The 13,916-nt window shown below is 43.8% G+C and overlaps 1 protein-coding gene across 1 annotated transcript in view; it reads left to right on the plus strand.

Moving 5' to 3' along the window:
* Positions 1-11,156: 11,156 nt before the first annotated feature.
* Positions 11,157-13,916, plus strand: part of LOC109906833 (fibroblast growth factor 14-like) — a 58,972-nt gene continuing 56,212 nt past the window's right edge. The window contains exon 1 of the mRNA XM_031793094.1: positions 11,157-11,213. Coding sequence (XP_031648954.1) covers positions 11,157-11,213 — 57 coding nt within the window. The remainder of the gene's footprint in view (positions 11,214-13,916) is intronic.

Consider the following 13,916-nt stretch of genomic DNA (forward strand, 5'->3'; position numbering starts at 1 on the left):
TTTTATAAGAGATTCCCCAAATTTGAAATATTCTAGACATTTTTATATACACTCCAGTCAAACTTTATCAAAAGCCTTTTCAAAATCAGATATGAAAACCAAGCCTTGTGTCCCCGATATTTCATAGTATTCTATTGTTTCCAGTACTTGTCTCATATTGTCTCCAATGTATCATCCATGTAAAAAACCTGTCTGATTAGGATGAATAATATCTGACACTACCTTTTTAATTATATGCGCCAAGCATTTTTCTAAGACTTTTGCATCACAACACTGAATTGTGAGAGGTCTCCCAATTTGTTTAAAGGACTGGATCTTTATATATACCACTTGGGTCCTGTTTCAGTAATAATGATATCAGACCTTCTTGTTGTGTGTCCGATAGTCTACCATTTATATAGGAGTGGTTAAAACATGCTAATAAAGGTCATCTGAGTATATCAAAAAATAAATTGTGTTCTTCCACTGGTATGCCATCCAGGCCTGGAGTTTTCCCAGCCTTAAAGGCCCCAATTGCATCAAGAAGTTCCTCCTCTGTAATTTGGCCTTCACATGAGTCTTTCTGTACAGATGTTAATTTTACATTATTATTAGGAAAGAAATCCATACAATTAGTTTCAGTTAGTGGAGATGGAGGAGACTGAAACTAAAACATATTCCTGAAGTACTTTACTTCCTATTTCAAAATATCTATCGGTGAATCATGCGTGACTCCATCATTTGTAACAAGTTTCAATACATTTCTTTTGTAGCATTTCTATATAGAAGATTGAAAAAGAATTTGGTGCATTTTTCCCCATATTCCATCCAGTTCGCTTTATTTTTTATAATATATTACACTGGATCTTTCTTGAATAAGTTCCTCCATTTCTTTTTGTTTTTCCTCTAACTTATTATTTGCCTCTATGGTACAGTTTCTATTGCTATCTAACTGTACTGTTATTCCTTCAATTTCCTTTGTTAATATGGACTCTTTTGATCTAAATTGTTTTTGTTTTATAAATGAGTACTGAATTGCATGGCTTCTAAAGGCACATATAGTTGTACCATGAAATTTGCATTGCTACTAAGTCAACCTCCAATTGGTCCCCACTATTCCACCTGCTAAAAGTCCTCCTCATCCCGAGTTGGGTTGTCATCCCAATGCCCGGCAGACCACCCCCGACCCCCCGTATCTCATAGCCCTGAACAGACTGGGATCCATCCTTCGAAAAGAGCACACGGTGCCATTTACAGAACAGAAGTAGATCAACCGCCAAATACATTTCCATCGCCCTCACCTCCATTTTGTATTATATATAGTCATCAAAAATATATATATATATTTTTTAAATCCTGTTTCTTATTTTCCATAATTAGCTACTAATATTTGTAGTAATGTAGGCTATTTATGCAAAGGATTTTATGTCTCACCAGTCTCGCCATTACCAAAATTACATTATTACAAGCAATTATTATATTAGCAATCATCCTATATTGTCCCTAAATCTTTTACTCCTTCGCAATAGTTGTGGGATACGCACATACACCCACACACACTCAACCCTTTCCCCCACACAACCATAGGCTCATATTTTCAACAGTTGCACCATCCCAGGGCCCAACTCAAGAAAGGTCTTGATTTACGAATGCATATACAGTTGCATCTGTATGAGAAGGCCTGCAAGACTGTGCAAAAACATGGGCAGAAATTGAGAGATTTTATTAACCATTGTCACATCCTACATGATGGAGGTCAAATGTACGTCTTTTCCCTGAAACACCCACAACACCTGCTATACAAATTGATGGAAAGCAGTGTTCGGGGAAAAACATACAACATTATAAAATCCATGTACACAAACAACAACAAGAACACCATTACATAAAAACACACAAAAAAACACACATTTATTTCCACAGGGCTGTGGGGTGAGACAGGGATGCAGCTTGAGCCCCACCCCTTTCAATATACACTGCTCAAAAAAATAAAGGGAACACTAAAATAACACATCCTAGATCTGAATGAATGAAATATCTTCTTAAATACTTTTTCTTTACATAGTTGAATGTGCTGACAACAAAATCACACAAATTATCAATGGAAATCAAATTTATCAACCCATGGAGGTCTGGATTTGGAGTCACACTCAAAATTAAAGTGGAAAACCACACTACAGGCTGATCCAACTTTGATGTAATGTCCTTAAAACAAGTCAAAATGAGGCTCAGTAGTGTGTGTGGCCTCCACGTGCCTGTATGACCTCCCTACAACGCCTGGGCATGCTCCTGATGAGGTGGTGGATGGTCTCCTGAGGGATCTCCTCCCAGACCTGGACTAAAGCATCCGCCAACTCCTGGACAGTCTGTGGTGTAACGTGGCGTTGGTGGATTGGGCGAGACATGATGTCCCAGATGTGCTCAATTGGATTCAGGTCTGGGGAACGGGCGGGCCAGTCCATAGCATCAATGCCTTCCTCTTGCAGGAACTGCTGACACACTCCAGCCACATGAGGTCTAGCATTGTCTTGCATTAGGAGGAACCCAGGACCAACTGCACCAGCATATGGTCTCACAAGGGGTCTGAGGATCTCATCTCCGCACCTAATGGCAATCAGGCTACCTCTGGCGAGCACATGGAGGGCTGTGCGGCCCCCCAAAGAAATGCCACCCCACACCATGACTGACCCACCGCCAAACCGGTCATGCTGGAGGATGTTGCAGGCAGCAGAACGTGCTCCACGGCTTCTCCAGACTCTGTCACCTCTGTCACATGTGCTCAGTATGAACCTGCTTTCATCTGTGAAGAGCACAGGGCGTCAGTGGCGAATTTGCCAATCTTGGTGTTCTCTGGTAAATGCCAAACGTCCTGCACGGTGTTGGGCTGTAAGCACAACCCCCACCTGTGGACGTCGGGCCCTCATACCACCCTCATGGAGTCTGACCGTTTGAGCAGACACATGCACATTTGTGGCCTGCTGGAGGTCATTTTGCAGGGCTCTGGCAGTGCTCCTCCTGCTCCTCCTTTCACAAAGGCGGAGGTAGCGGTCCTGCTGCTGGGTTGTTGCCCTCCTACGGCCTCCTCCATGTCTCCTGATGTACTGGCCTGTCTCCTGGCAGCGCCTCCATGCTCTGGACACTACGCTGACAGACACAGCAAACCTTCTTGCCACAGCTCTCATTGATGTGCTATCCTGGATGAGCTGCACTTCCTGAGCCACTTGTTTGGGTTGTAGACTCCGTCTCATGCTACCACTAGAGTGAAAGCACCGTCAGCATTCAAAAGTGACCAAAACACCAGCCAGGAAGCATAGGAACTGAGAAGTGGTCTGTGGTTACCACCTGCAGAACCACTCCTTTATTGGGGGTGTCTTGCTAATTGCCTATAATTTCCACCTGTCTATTCCATTTGCACAACAGCATGTGGAATTTATTGTCAATCAGTGTTGCTTCCTAAGTGGACAGTTTGATTTCACAGAAGTGTGATTGACTTGGAGTTACATTGTGTTGTTTAAGTGTTCCCGTTAGTTTTTTGAGCAGTATATATATATCTATATCAACAAATTGGCGAGGGCACTAGAACAGTCTGCAGTACCCGGCCTCACCTTACTAGAATCTGATGTCAAATGTCTATTGTTGGATGATGATCTGGTGCTTCTGTCCCCAACCAGGGAGGGCCTACAGCAGCACCTAGATCTTCTGCACAGATTCTGTCAGACCTGGGCACTGACAGTAAATCTCAGTAACACAAATATAATCGTGTTCCAAAAAAGGTCCAGTTGCCAGTACTACAAATACAAATTCCATCTAGACGCCGTAGCCTTTGCTATTGTGAAAGGCCACCATAGGCAGACCTGGCTATGTGCACACTGCTCACAAAAGTATGTGGAAACTGAGCTGCACTTCCTAACCTTCTGACAAATGTATGACCACATTAGAGAGACATATTTCCCTGAGATCACACAGACCCACAAAGAATCTGAAAACAAATCAAACATTGATAAACTCCCATATTTGTTAGGCAAAGTACCGCAGTGTGTAGTCACAGCAGCAAGATATGTGTCCCGTTGCCATGAGAAAAGGGTAACCAGTGGAGCACAAACAACATTGTAATTACAACCTATATTTATCTGTTTAATTATTTCCCCCTTCTTTCTTCAACTACTTGCACATTGTAACAGCACTGTACATAGCCAATAATACATTTTAAATGTCTTCTGTAATGTTCACTAATGTCTATTCATTTGCTTGGAGATATAAACATATGTTTCCCATGCCAATAAAGCCATTGGAATTGAATTGAATAGAAGAGAGAGAGAGAGAGAGAGAGAGAGAGAGAGAGAGAGAGAGAGAGAGAGAGAGAGAGAGAGAGAGAGAGAGAGAGAGAGAGAGAGAGAGAGAGAGAGAGAGAGAGAGAGAGAGAGAGAGAGCAGAATTAGGCCGGTACCCGCTAATTATCCAAATTAAATTGAAATTGAATTGAGAGAGAGATGTACACCACAGAGAAAGCTGATTAGCATTGTGGTCCATGTCCCACTGCCGTGGCTTCGAATCACCGCTAGAAAGAGAGAGGGGAGGACAGAGGGTTGGGGAGAGAGTACTCTGAGGCAGAGGAGAGAGTCTATGTATTTAGAGGGAGAAAGCGAGAAAGGGTGAGAGGTTTAAAAGAGAGTGAGGGAGAGAAGGAGAGAGAGAAAGCTAGAGGAAAGGCCACAGGGAAACACCCTGTCAGGCCACAGGGAAACACCCTGTCAGGCCACAGGGAAACACCCGTTTCCTCTGCTGTTCTCTTTTTTTCTCCTTCTTACTGTCGGGAGGGTTCTGTTCTCTCATCCGGTGCACTGCTGCCGACAGGTCCATACAGATATCTATGCCACTGATTAAGACGCGTAGTGCACTCACTCAAACACACTTAGAGACGACCAGACACACACACATTTAGTTAGGTGTCCCATACGGCATGGCTCCAGGATACATAGACGCCTACATATCCTGGATTCTCTCTCTCCTCTTCACCTACTCTCTCCTCTTCACCTACTCTCTCTCTCCCTCTCTCTCCCTCTCTTTCTCCCTCTCCCTCTCTCTAGCTCTCTCTCTCTCTCGCTCACTCACACACACACACCCCTGTATACTGATGACAGGCGGATGGTTCTCACTGGGAAGACGGTACGGCGGTCATTAACTAATGCACTGTGGGAGAGTGTGTCCGCCGCTACACGCAACACGGGTCAAAGGGCACTGACGCAAGAGAACACTAGTCCATCCCAGGGTCACTCCACCCCATCCATTTCTGTCACACTGCTGTGGCAACAACAAACACACACACTTGCTGATAAACACACACACACACACTCACTATTGCACACTCATTGATACACGCAAACACACACACACACTCGCTGGTAAACACACACAGGCGACTGGACGACTTCTTAACTGCTGGGAGAGAGACGTGTGTAAGTGTGTAAGTGCTTGCACGTGCGTCTGTAAGTTCACCCACTGGTAGCCACACATTGCCTCTCCTTAGCACAGTGAGTCAGACACAGGGCAGTAGCACTGCAGTGGGTGTACACAGTCTCAATTCACAATAGGAACATCCAGGTGAAACGATTAGGTTTCTGGAAGCAGTGTTGACTGTGAAATATACAGAGTTGTATGTTATTGTGAGTCACACTGTCGAATGATGCTATGCAGTGACTGTCATCCTGAGAGCGATGGGACAGAGGTTACAGAGGCAGACTGTTGGCTTGTATCTGCCTGCCTGTAATGGCACTTAAGGGAATATACAGTATTTATCGCTCAAAAGGTCAGACCACTCACATTACCAGAGTGCATCATTTCCCTGTTGAAGAGCAGAAATATGGGTATTAAACTATACTGAACAAAAATATAAACACAAGTTAAAGTTCATATCAGGAAATCAGTCAAATGAAAAAATACTCATTAGGCCCTAATCTATGGAGTTCATGTAACTGGGAATACAGATCTGTTGGTCACAGATACCTTAAAAAAAATGGGACTCACAATGGCCCTCAGGACTTCATCGCAGTGGCATTGAAACTGCCATCGATAAAATGCAATTGTATTTATTGTCCGTTGTTTATGCCTGCCCATACCATAACCCCATCGCCACCATGGAACACTCCGTTCACAACGTTGACATCAACAAATCGCTCGCCCACACGACGTTGTTGTGAGGCCGGATGGACGTACTGCCAAATTCTCTAAAATTAACATTCAATTCTCTGGTAACATCTCTGGTGGACATTCATGCAGTCCGCATGCTGATTGCACGGTGCCTCAAAACATGAGACATCTGTGGCATTGTGTTGTGTGACAAAACCGCACATTTTAGAGTGACATTTTATTGCCCCCAACACAAGGTGCATCTGTGTAATGATCATGCTGTTTAATCAGCTTCTTGATATGCCACACCTGTCAGGTAGGATGGATTATCTTGGCATAGGATAAATGGTCACTAACAGGGATGTAAACACATTAATGCACAACATTTGAGCGTGTGGAACATTTCTGGGATATTTTATTTCAGCTCATGAAATATGGGACCAACACTTTACATTTTTGTTGTATTTTAAAGAGGTGAAAGAAAAGTATGGTGCCTATTTTATTTTGTAGCATCTGTGATGAACATTTTTATGTTTGTGCTTTTCTAATAACCAATTTCTGTGTTCATGCAAGTGACGAATGGAACGCCTGGGAGAAATCCTCACTGTAGTATCTGCAATTTGGCAGTACTCCAACTTTGACACCCTTTAACGTTGCAAGTTGTAACATCAGAGCTGTAGCCAGATATTTTCTTCCCTCTCTTTTGCTCCCTCCGCCCCCTCTGTTTTTTCTCTTTCGCTCTCTCACCCTCTCCCTCTCCCGCTCCCTCCATCCCTCCCCTCTTCTTTCTCTTTTCTCACATTCTCTCTCCCTCACTCCCTCCCTCCGCCCTCTCTCTTTCCTTTATCATGTTCTCTCTCCCTTCCTCCCTCTCCCCTCCCTCCGCCCCTCTCCCTTTTTCCTTTATCATGTTCTCTCTGCCTCCCACTCCCCTTCCTCTGCTCTTCTCTCTCTCTTTTCTCATGTACTCTCTCCATCCTTCCTCCTTATCTCTTTCCTTGATCTCGTCCTCTCTCTCTCTCTCCCCTCCTCCTGGCCCTGTCAGGTTCTGGGTGGAGGCCAGACACCAGAGCACTGTGGGTCTAATTGTTAAAGTCATGGGAAACCTCCACAAGGCTCTCTCCTTCACACCTTTCTCTCCCCCTCACTCTCTCTCTTTAGCTCTTTCCATCTGTCTGTCACTCTATCCTCCTGTCTGTCCATCAGTCTGTCTGTCTTTCTCTCTCTCCCCCTCTCCTTTTTCTCCCCCAAATACAACAGCCCCCAAGGGAAACTTCTCTCTTACTAAGCACTGTCACCCCCCCCTCCGTCTCTCTCCCTCTTTCTTTCTTCTTTTCTTATCTTTTCTTCCTTTCTCTCCGACATTATCAATCTTCCCCTTCACCCTCCCCCATCTCTTCCTCTGTAGCCCATCTCTCACTCATTTCTCTGACAGCTGCTTTTCCTCCCCCTTTCTCCTTTTTCTCGCTCTTTCTCTTTGCCTTAATTATTCTGCCGTTCGTTAAGCTACAAATCATTCAGCTTTACAGCCAAAGAGAACAAACTGTTCATCAGTCTCTCTTTAATTAATCTTCAGCAGCTACTCCTTTCCCTCACTCTGACCTCTCAGTGAGTGTGTGTCTGTGTGTGTGTGTGTGTGTGTGTGTGTGTGTGTGTGTGTGTGTGTGTGTGTGTGTGTGTGTATACAGTTGGGGTCAGAAGTTTACATACACTTAGGTTGGAGTCATTAAAACCCGTTTTTCATCCACTCCACACATTTCTTGTTAACAAACTATAGTTTTGGCAAGTCGGTTAGGACATCTACTTTGTGCATGACACAAGTCATTTTTTCAACAATTATTTACAGACAGATTACTTCACTTATTATTCACTGCATCACAATTCCAGTGGGTCAGAAGTTTACATACACTAAGTCTGAAAATATCAGAAAATTACATAATGGCTTTAGAAGCATCTGATAGGCTAATTGACATAATTTGAGTCAATTGGAGGTGGACCTGTGGATGTATTTCAAGGTCTACCTTCAAACTCAGTGCCTCTTTGCTTGACATAATGGGAAAATCAAAAGAAATCAGCCAAGACCTCCAACAAACTTTGTAGACCTCCACAAGTCTGGTTCATCCTTGGGAACAATTTCCAAACCCCTGAAGATACCACATTCATCTGTACAGACAATTATAAGCAAGTATAAACACCATGGGACAATGCAGCCATCATACTGCTCAGGAAGGAGACGCGTTCTGTCGCTTAGAGATTAATGTACTTTGGTGCGAAAAGTGCAAATCAATCCCAGACCAACGGCAAAGGACCTTGTGAAGATGCTGGAGGAAACAGGTACAAAAGTATCTATCCACAGTAAAACAAGTCCTATATTGACATAACCTGCTCCAAAACCACCATAAAAAAAGCCAGACTACGGTTTGCTACTGCACATGGGGACAAAGATCATACTTTTTGGAGAAATGTCCTCTGGTCTGATGAAACTAAAATATAACTGTTTGACCATAATGACCATTGTTATGTTTGGAGGGAAAAGGGGGGGCTTGCAAGCCGAAGAACACCATCCCAACCGTGAAGCATGGGGATGGCAGCATCATGTTGTGGCGGTGCTTTGCTGCAGGAGGGACTGGTGCACTTCACAAAATAGATGGCATCATGAGGGTGGAAAATTACATGGATATGTTGAAGCAACATCTCAAGACATCAGTCAGGAAGTAAAGGCTTGGTCACAAATGGGACTTGCAAATGGACAATGACCCCAAGCATAATTCCAAAGTTGTGTCAAAATTGCTTAAGGACAACAAAGTGGACATCACAAAGCCCTGACCTCAATCCCATAGAAAATGTGTGGTTCAGAACTGAAAAGTGTGTGTGATCAAGGAGGCTGTAACGGTTTTCGTCATCTGAAGAAGAGGAATCGGACCAAAGCGCTGCGTGGTAAGAGTTCATGCTTTTTTTATTGAAACTGAACACTATAACAAAATAACAAAGAGAATAACCGAAACCGAAACAGTCCTTTCAGGTGCAAAACACTAAACAGAAAATACCTACCCACAAAAACCATGTGGGAAAAAGCTACCTAAGTATGGTTCCCAATCAGAGACAACGATAGACAGCTCTCCCTGATTGAGAACCATACCCGGCCAAAACAAAGAAATACAAAAACATCGAAAAAAGAACATAGAATGCCCACCCAAATCACACCCTGACCAAACCAAAATAGAGAAAAATAAAGCTCTCTAAGGTCAGGGCGTGACAGAAGCCTACAAACCTGACTAAGTTACACTGGCTCTGTCAGGAGGAAGGGGCCGAAATTCCCCCAACTTATTGTGGGAAGCTTGTGGAAGGCTACCTGAAATGTTTGACCCACGTTAAACAATTTAAAGGGAATGATACCAAAAACGAATTGAGTGTATGTAAACTTCTGACCCACTGGGAATGTGATGAGAGAAATAAAAGCTGAAATAAATGATTATCTCTACTATTATTCTGACATTTCACATTCTTAAAATTAAGTGGTGATCCTAACTGACCTAAGACAGGGAACTTTTACTCTGATTAAATGTCAGGAATTGTGAAAAATTGAGTTTAGATGTACATGGCTAAGGTATGGTAACTTTCGACTTCAACTGTATATGTGTGTGTGGTTGTTTGTATGCATATATATATATATATGTGTGTGTGTGTGTGTGTGTGTGTGTGTGTGTGTGTGTGTGTGTGTGTGTGACTGCCTTTTAAGAAGTAGATGGAGAAAAATGTGTTATATTGCTTGTGTCTCTGACCATCTCTGTTTCTACCTTCGTTTGTATGTCTCTGGTCCTTGCCCTGGGATATAGAACCAGACACATTGTATGGCACTGGTCCTTGCCCTGGGATATAGAACCAGACACATTGTATGGCTCTGGTCCTTGCCCTGGGATATAGAACCAGACACATTGTATGGCTCTGGTCCTTGTCCTGTGATACTATAAAACCAGACACATTGTATGGCTCTGGTCCTTGCCCTGGGATACTATAAAACCAGACACATTGTATGGCTCTGGTCCTTGCCCTGGGATACTATAAAACCAGACACATTATATTGCTCTGGTCCTTGCCCTGGGATACTATAAAACCAGACACATTGTATGGCTCTGGTCCCTGCCCTGGGATTCTATAAAACCAGATACTATGGAATTGGACTGAGACAGCCAACCAAATGTATCTCACTAAGTGCTCACACACTTTTCTTTCAATTTATTTTCTATATCCTAACATGGCACCCTATTTCCAAATACACTATTTAGGTGAGTAGGATGTAGCCCAAGAGATGTGTACTGTGTTCATTGGCTAACTGTCGTCTCTCTCCAGCCAATGCAATGTCAGTAGAGAAATACTGCCAGAGTTGTTGGGCAACTTTTAACTTCCTTTGTGGTTTTAGTGACATACTTGGAACGGTTGTATGAAGTGACAACAGGGCTTCATTCAATTGGACCTGGTTACTTTTCCTCCTCGTATTACACCGTTACTACCCACAATGCATTTCACGTTAATAGATGCATAATACATGGCATAGCTTCTCTCATCTCAATCGTCAACACCCTATAAATCCATTTCCTGAATGATCATGATCCATTTCCCTAAATGTGGGCAGTTGGCGGGCACCATAGTCTGAGCTGTGGCAACGGCAAGAAAATAGTTTGTTTTAAAGTGTCACCACACCCATGTCTATATGAATGATGAAGGAGTCTTTCACAGCGAGATATGATTGATGGTCCCACTAAATATGCCCATGAGGATATGGGCTCTGCCTGCCTCTCTCCCCATTACTCTTACTCAAACGGGGCCACCAAGAGCAGACATGGTCATTTGATGCAATTTATCTGCGCACTTATCGTAATTATGAATATGTGATGAAAGATGCACCTGGAGCCTGTTATGCCTCCTGTGTGTGCGTGTGTGTGCGTGTGTGAGTTTGCATCGTTCTCCTGAAAGCTACTGCAGCAGGTCCCTAAACTTTTGTTATGGTAACAGAGATATGGGGGGGGGGGGGGGGGGTTGTGCTGGCAGAAATGGCTGTGGTTAACATCAGCTTCTGGTATAGCACTGATACAGTTATTGTTTTTGAGGTAAGAATAGGTAGCTTGTTGTTAGGTGTTATTTCATCAGTAGCTTCTGTTGCCATGGATGTAAATGTTGCAGATTAAAATATTAACACTAGTGGAAATCTAAGTTGGTGGGTGTGTTAACAGCTGTAGGCTGTGATGGTGGGAGCAAATACAATATGAGCTGCAGTAGCAAGATTACTGGATTGTTAGGTAGAAAAAAAGAATGATTGCAGTAGTGTAAAGCACTTAAGTAAAAAATACTTTGAAGTACTATTAAGTCGTTTTTTGGGTGTCTGTAGTTAACTATTTATATGTTTGATTACTTTTACTTCACTACATTCCTAAAGAAATAATGTACTTTTTACTCCATACATTATCACTGACACCCAAAAGTACTCATTACATTTTGAATCCTTAGCCGGACAGGACAATGGTCCAATTCACACACTTATCACTTTTTCTTTTACCCTTATTTCACCAGGTAAGTTGACTGAGAACACATTCTCATTTAAAGCAACAACCTGCGGAAGAATTACAGGGGAGAGGAGGGGGATGAATGAGCCAAATGTAAACGGGGGATCATTAGGTGACAGTATGAGGGCCAGATTGGGAATTTAGCCAACACCCCAACAGTAAGTGCCATGGGATCTGTAGTGACCACAGAGAGTGAGGACACCCATTTAACATCCCATCCAAAAGACAGCACCCTACACAGGGCAATGTCCCCAATTACTGCCCTGGGATTTTTCTTTTCAGACCAGAACAAAGGGTGCCTCCTACTGGCCCTCCAACACCACTTCCAGCAGCATCCAGGTCTCCCATCCAGGACCAACCCTGCTTAGCTTCAGAAGCCAACCAGCAGTGGGATTTAGAGTGGTATACTGCTGGTGTTGTTGTTTACCTCTGGCTCTCCGTAAGAAGAAAAAAATGGTGCCGTCTGGTTTCCTTAATATAAGGAATTAGAAATGATTTACAATTTTACTTTTGATACTTGAGTATATTTCAAAACAAATAGTTTTACTCAAGTAGTTTTTACTGGGTGACTTTCACCTTTACCTGACTCATTTTCTGTTAAGGTATCTTCTTTTTCCACCACTGAATGAACCTGGAATTGAATCTAAGTCATACCGATATCCTTTGAGTTATTTGAGCTATTTCAACAGTATAATGAACAATGTCCTGCAGCACATCCAATACTGTTATCTCCTGATATTCTGTCTGAATGGCCTTGTACTGCTGTGAATAGGTCAACTAAACTGGAACAAGCGTATTTACCAAAGCAAATTTAAATGAAACCATCTCTCTCCAGTGTGTATCTGACAGACAGACAGGCTGGTTTGGTTAAGCAGCGTCTCGCCTCAGCGCTTTATTGACGTTGGTCGTGAAGGCGTGATGCTCGTTCCTCTTTCATTAAGAGAGTGAATCTCTCCTAATGAAATAACTCTGTCATCCCTTGCTACCCTGCCACGCCACAGCCACGCAATTCCCACATATCCCTCCCTCCCTCCTTCTCTCTCTCTCTCTCTCTCTCTCTCTCTCTCTCTCTCTCTCTCTCTCTCGCTTTGCTTCTCTACCTCTCATTTCCTTCTCTTTTCTCTCATTTGCTTCTCTCTTTCTCTCTCCATCTCTTGTTGTATGCTAGGTCTTTCTCGTTCCATCTCTCTCTCTCTTTCCTCTCACTCCCTCTGTCTTTCTTCCTTATTTCTCTCCCTCTATCTGCCTCCCTCTCTTTCTTCCCTCTCTCTTTCAGCAGAGAAAAGTAATGCCTTGTTATCCCCTGCTGATTGGTTGATATATGACATTATTAGGAGGGATCCAAACCACATAACTCACTACGCATCCACGGACTGAGGGGGGGGGGGGGGACGGACGGAGAAAGAATGCCAGAGAGATCCCACGTAGAGTGAAGCCCAACTGGGCATCAGTGTGTGTGTGTGACGGCTCCATTCCTTGGCAAGCCTGCCCCACCCCTCTGCCCCCGGCCAACCCCATTCCTTTAGATGTGTCCGTCACTTCCATGCTCTGGGAAGGGACCTGCCAGCATTCATACATCCATCTCAGACCGCACATACACACACACACCCATACATACACACACGGACGCACACACATCCATCTCAGATCTCTCTGCTCTCAGTTACCACACACAGCCAAGGAAAAGAAACCAATGGGAATGGGTCAAGTTGTCAGATGTGAGACACTGGGGAATATTGTGACTTAAATGGGTGAGATGAATGAATATATTCATGTTTGGTACAGTCTCTTACACCTAGAATTCCTTTGAATGGCAAAAGTGATGTTTCTGAAAACGGGCCCGACTCTCTCTCTCAGCCCCTCCCCTCCTGTGTGTGACTGTAGGTGGCTTTCTCATCCGCTCACGACTACAGTGGCCGCTTGGCTTGGCTTATTCCCCCTTGCTTCACACCCAGAATGTTAAAACATCATGTGCAGTCCTGAAGGCGCCTAATCCTGGATCGATGGCTCCTCTCTCTATCAGGCCGCGGTGACGCCTGCGGCTGGGTGGGGCTGTGTGTGTGGATGTGTGTTTGTGTGTGTGTGTGTGTGTGTGTGCGTACATGCAACGTGCGTGTGGTGTGTGTTTGTGCGTACATGCAACGTGTTTGTGTGTGTGTACGTACATGCAACGTGTTTGTGTGTGTGTGTGTACGTACATGCAACGTGCGTGTGGTGTGTGTTTGTGCGTACATGCAATGTGTGTGTGTG

This window comes from Oncorhynchus kisutch, linkage group LG16 (genome assembly GCF_002021735.2).
Source record: "Oncorhynchus kisutch isolate 150728-3 linkage group LG16, Okis_V2, whole genome shotgun sequence".
NCBI lineage: Eukaryota > Metazoa > Chordata > Actinopteri > Salmoniformes > Salmonidae > Oncorhynchus > Oncorhynchus kisutch.